Source organism: Nelusetta ayraudi, unplaced genomic scaffold (genome assembly GCF_046127955.1).
Source record: "Nelusetta ayraudi isolate G7.1 ecotype Tasmania unplaced genomic scaffold, CSIRO-AGI_Nayr_v1 ptg000060l, whole genome shotgun sequence".
Classification (NCBI taxonomy): domain Eukaryota; kingdom Metazoa; phylum Chordata; class Actinopteri; order Tetraodontiformes; family Monacanthidae; genus Nelusetta; species Nelusetta ayraudi.
The window spans coordinates 7286501-7292500 of NW_027466110.1; the positions used below are offsets into that span (position 1 = coordinate 7286501).

At 52.0% G+C, this 6000-nt stretch overlaps 1 protein-coding gene across 1 annotated transcript in view; it reads left to right on the forward strand.

Annotated features, from left to right (window-relative positions):
• Window positions 1–6000, forward strand: part of LOC142897769 (uncharacterized) — a 108372-nt gene that overhangs the window by 14648 nt on the left and 87724 nt on the right. Inside the window, exon 2 of the mRNA XM_076040320.1 lies at window positions 2163–2260. Coding sequence (XP_075896435.1) covers window positions 2163–2260 — 98 coding nt within the window. The remainder of the gene's footprint in view (window positions 1–2162; window positions 2261–6000) is intronic.

The following is a 6000-nucleotide window of genomic DNA, read 5'->3' on the forward strand; positions in this document are numbered from 1 at the left end:
AAACATCAAGAGGCAAAATTGAGCTTGTTGCAAAGGATGAACACAATGTGTCTGATGATTCCTGAAGACACCAGGCTGTTAAAAGTGAGTTAACTGTAGCTGCAGCTGCTCTGAGCGAAAAAATGATCTCACAAATCAATGTTGTTGTTGTTTTCATTTATTTATGGGGACGTTTGTATGCGAGGCGCACGCTGCCCTGATTGTAGCCTTGGAACCATGATGTGTGTGAGTCTGATGACAATTACTGTACATGTGAAGGTCAGGTTACTTCATCACAGTGCTGCAGCACACACACACACGCACGCACGCACACACACACACACACACACACACACACACACACACACACACACAGACACACACACACACACACGCAGTCTCCTGTGACTCGATAGATTGTATATCATGAATGCTACATCACATATATATAGTACAAGCATAAATGATGAGTGTGTGTGTGTGTCGTGTGTGTGCATGTGCACGTGTGTAAAATTACCAAACACGATTCATGTATACACGTCTCTCTCTCACACACATTTTTTCATGTTTTTCTCCAAACCTGACAATGTTTTTTTTTCATACATGTTTTTATTTATTGACTTTCAATGCATCACGACGAAACCTTTGGGTAAGCAGTGGTACCTACTCACTGTCGTCCATATCGTTACTCAAAATGACTCGAAAGTCTTTCACGGGGTGTCAGTGTTTTGATACTTCCCCAGAAAGCAGGCTCATGCCATTGAGCAGGTGCTGAAGGTCACCGCAGAGGTCATCGGCACGGCGATCTCTAGCAGGAGAAGGGGGCTAACTGGCCAGGCGGTCAGTCTCTCTTACCTCCGTCAAAGCCAGCCGGCAGTCGAGCCCGGCAGGGTGCATGCTGGCAGCTGAAGGTCGACAGAAAAATGTTCCCAGTGTCGGAGAGCAGTGCTGCTGGAACTGACTGTCCAGTCTCAGGTGTGGGAGTGCAGGACTGCACACGAGGAGAACGTCAGGGAGGCTGCAGAAAGTCATCAGAATTAAGATCCAAGAATTCTACCGATTGGTTCTTGCTCCAATTCTAATTGGTTTGAGCCTCACGCTGCTGGTCTTTGCACACCAGACCTTCTTATCAGTGCACCAGCATGAAGCCACTTGCATTCTGTTTACAACCCCCCCCCCCCCCCCCCCAGCATACATTCTGCGTGTGCTGCTTTCCTCCCTGGCAACACATTGTCGAAGTAACGTGTCTTTAATCTTGTGCTAATCCTGTGTGGCTCTGGAAATCTGCTATGTAAATAAATTGGATTGGATTGGATTTGGGGACTCGGCTTCCCTGTTAGCCTGCAACCTTTGCCTTTGCTTCTTTTGTGTGACGCGGTATCGCCGCTCTGGGCCGAGATTTTCCGCTCCTGCAGGTTTCTGGTGAAACGGTAACATTATCCTTTCAGCGCCTCTGTGTCCTGCACACGGCTGTAATTGAGGCACTGCTGGGGAAGTCAACGTGTCTAATGGCAAGCAGCTGCAGCAAATGCACTGCACTTTGGTTTGCTTGGGTGTGTATGTGTGTGTAACTTTGCCTCCTCAGACCTTGGCATATGAATGCTGAGGCTCTCTTGTCAGTCTGCGTTGAACATTAATGGGAGCTGCTCACTCATTACTGCTTCTGGACTCCCCGTGTTTCACAATAAAAGGGCTGCAACCTTGTGGAGGGTCTTTGCATCTGAAAAGCTTCAATTTAAAACGACCCCACCTTTGCATATTATTTCGACATTTTATGCTAAAGCGGCAAGCTCGTAATGGAGAAATGGGTGCATAAGCAGGCGCTTGACCATTCGACATCCTGTCTGTATGCACAAGTTGCTCGCAGCGATCTTTTTGTTCTCTCTTTTTTTTTGTTGCGGTTAAATGTGACCAAAAACTTGCAAGCAGTATCGCAGAGTGAAAACGTATTCACAAGCAGAAATGTCAAGGCGACATTTGTGCAGCACATGGTTCAACTGTCCACAAATCTAATTGGAAAAACAAACAGAGCACAATTTCAGCGCCGCTACAAAATGAGCTCCCGGCTTCTTAAAATAAGACAATGAATGTCTGATAATGTCATTGAAAACCATGTTCAGCCTGAAGTGTTTCTCCTGTTTAATCCGGCGCCCCCTTGTGTCTCTGTGTTTCTGTGCCTGCAGACGGTGCGTCATGGTTTCCCTCACCAGCCCACCTCCTTGGCCTTTGACCCCGTGCAGAAGATCCTGGCCATCGGCTCCAGGACGGGCGGCATACGGATGTATCCTTCAAACCCTCATCTGGTCCTCGCCTCCCCCACGACCTCCCTCCTCTTCCCCCCACCCCTCCGTCCTCTCCTCCCTCCCTCCCTCCCTTCCTCTGGAGGCCCTGCAGTGATGCTCGGACCTTGTGTGCTGCTTTTGAGCCGTTTCTCCACCAAAAGCTGAAATCTGGTTCTAAATTCCCACCAGTGCACCAACCTGTTGCTCTGCTACGGTTTATCTCCAGGTCCCACCCCACCCCTCACCTTCATCCACCTCCCTTCCATCCCTCCTGCTGCACCGTCACGCCACCTAGCTGGGTTTTCATGTCGTGGACTCACAACTAATCCATCCATCCGTTCATCTCGGGTGTCACCCGGTCACTACGGAGACGAGACGAGAGGACGGGATATGCGAGTGCAAGTGAGGTAGGAGATTACACCCTCATAAAACGGCCTGCTTTCCCTTCGGCCAGTGTTCTGGGAACTGAGCGGGGGCGGGGCTTAGCGAGGCAATAAACAATTATTGATGCGGCAAAGGGGCGGCGTCGCCAGTGATGGATGGACGGAGAGCTGGAGAGATTTTCTCTCTTTACCGACAGAGGAGGGAGAGGAGGAGGTGTCGTTCTTTGAATATGAATAAAAGCAGAGGGGAGGCGGGTGAAGGTTGAGGGGGAGGGGGAGGGGGAGGGGGAGGGGTGATGAATATTCTGGTGTGTTTCAAGGCCATGCGCCGGTTAAAAGTAAGTGTAGAAAGTAGCTGTGAATTTGTGACTTGATGGCGCAATAAGCACGACCCATCAAATCTGGATGTCTGATGCACCCCCAGCGGGCCGCACTCTGTCCTGGTCCCCTGGTCCTCTGGTCCTCTGGTCCCCTAGTCCCCTGGTCCCCTGGTCATCTGGTCCACTGGTCCCCTGGTCCCCTGGTCCACTGGTCCCCTGGTCCCCTGGTCCACTGGTCCTCTGGTCCCCTGGTCCCCTGGTCCCCTGGTCCTCTGGTCCTCTGGTCCCCTGGTCCCCTGGTCCTCTGGTCCGCTGGTCCCCTGGTCCCCTGGTCCACTGGTCCTCTGGTCCTCTGGTCCGCTGGTCCCCTGGTCCCCTGGTCCCCTGGTCCACTGGTCCCCTGGTCATCTGGTCCTCTGGTCCCCTGGTCCCCTGGTCCACTGGTCCCCTGGTCCTCTGGTCCGCTGGTCCCCTGGTCCCCTGGTCCCCTGGTCCTCTGGTCCGCTGGTCCCCTGGTCCCCTGGTCCTCTGGTCCCCTGGTCCTCTGGTCCTCTGGTCCCCTGGTCCCCTGGTCCCCTGGTCCTCTGGTCCGCTGGTCCCCTGGTCCACTGGTCCCCTGGTCATCTGGTCCTCTGGTCCCCTGGTCCTCTGGTCCGCTGGTCCCCTGGTCCCCTGGTCCACTGGTCCCCTGGTCATCTGGTCCTCTGGTCCCCTGGTCCTCTGGTCCGCTGGTCCCCTGGTCCCCTGGTCATCTGGTCCTCTGGTCCCCTGGTCCCCTGGTCCCCTGGTCCACTGGTCCCCTGGTCATCTGGTCCTCTGGTCCCCTGGTCCCCTGGTCCACTGGTCCCCTGGTCATCTGGTCCTCTGGTCCCCTGGTCCTCTGGTCCCCTGGTCCCCTGGTCCTCTGGTCCCCTGGTCCTCTGGTCCACTGGTCCCCTGGTCCTCTGGTCCCCTGGTCCTCTGGTCCACTGGTCCCCTGGTCCTCTGGTCCTCTGGTCCTCTGGTCACCTGGTCCCCTGGTCCCCTGGTCCCCTAGTCCTCTGGTCCCCTGGTCCCCTGGTCCTCTGGTCCACTGGTCCTCTGGTCCTCTGGTCCCCTGGTGTCTCACCCACCAGCAATGAATTCCTGGCGGTGAGAGAAGAGTCGAGATCTCACCTGGACTGGAGCCCTTGAGTGGCTATTTGTATTGACATGCAGCGCGTGCTCTCTCTCTTTCACACACACACACACACACACACACACACACACACACACACACACACACACACACACACGGCCCCCTGACTCTTGTTTCTCTCAAACACTCTTCTCTGTTTGGCTCTTTTCTCATTCTGTCTCACCCTCCGCCTCCTCCTGTCTAGAGGACACTGCTGTGTTTTTTCCTTCTCTTTTTTCCACCTCCCCCCTTTATTTCTCTTATTAAAGGCACTCCTCCACTGCCCTTCACGGCACCGCCCGAAATGTTCCTCCTTTTCTTCCCAGGCCTTTGCAGCGTTGACTGTCATCGTCTCTCTCTTTGTTTTATTCTTATTTTGCTCACTTCCGCTGCTTTTCCGACATTTTTTTTAAACTGGCAACCAGCGCAGGGATCGCTCAGAGGTCATGTTAGTGATGTCACAAAGGGCGATGGTCAGAGACAGCATCCTCATCCTTGTCTTGTTCTCACAGCTCACTGTTTTTTGCTGCGTGTTGGTGGCTAAACGTGCTGTTTTTCTCTCAGTCAACGCACTCCTCCTCCACCGTCCTTCACAGCCCGCCTCTGTTCTTTTCTTTTCTTCTCGGGTCTTTGAACGTCTACTGTCACGGTCTCTCTCTTTTGTTTTTTATTTATTTATTATTATTTTTCTGGCTCTCGCTGCTTTGCTAATGCATTTGCTGCCTCCTTTGAACTTTATATCACACACACACCGTCAACCAAACTCTGCCTTTTCTCATGCTTCTCGTGCAATTGCGCAATTTGTCGACGTCTGTCTGCGTCAGCGTCGCGTCCTCGTGGCGTATTAAAAGCTACTTTTTTAATCCAGACCTCCTGTGTTTGTGCGTCTGCAGCCAACCTCCCCGACACCGCAGTCGACTACGAATGGCATCGCTCCCGCGAGGAAAATCTCTATTGATCCGCAATTGCTCAAAGTCAAATGTTTGAGTGACATCATCATTGATCGGCCGCTGGTTATGTGGGATCTCAGTGGGCGGAGCCTTTTCTAACCAGCGCAGACGCTGGTGCCGATACACGTATGAGCCTCTGTGTCCATTAGTATTGACAGAGGGTCGATGGGCTTCATCTAGATTTCATTAGAGCCTGTCGGCTTTCTTCCTCCTGCGCATGTTTGGATGCTTCCACCGCAGGAAAAACCAGCGGTGGGTTGGAGTAAAAAAAAAAAAACCTGTGTGGGATTGAATCAGTAATGTATCGGTTCACACCAGGAGGGTTGTAGATGTTTGGGGGGGGGGGGATAAACTGATTGCATCCAGAATACAAAACAATGAGAAGACTTTGCCTGCGAAGGAGGCGGCTTCAACAGAAGGAAGCAGACAAAGACATATTAAGTTAGAGGGAGGGACGTAACTCATTCAATGATGGCACGGCTTGATTTTGCCAAGTCATGAGGACACAGCAAAGAGAGCTAAGAGTCTGTGCGTGTTTGTTGGCCTCAGAGGCCTCATAGATTTTCCAAAAGCAGGAGACCTTAAAACTAGATTGAACCTCAGTGTTTGTGCAGATAAATCACACGCGCCACACACTGCTGTGTGTTTAAAGGCTCCTGTTTTATTCCTATTATGTTCTCCAGCTACAAAATCTGGCAGGGAACTCTCCTTATTTACTTCTTTTGCTTGTGCCACTTTTTAGTGAGATGCCTGCTCGGGCCAGCAGTTCTGGAAGTCAGGCATTTGTTCTACCCGCTGAAACAGCCTTGGTCGATCTAGGAGGCATCAGCTGTAACCACAAGCTAAAATTGAGCATTTTCATTGATGGCTGTAAACAAAGAGCTAAATAGGCTGTTTTCTGAAGATCCATTCTCCCTTTTTTATCAATGA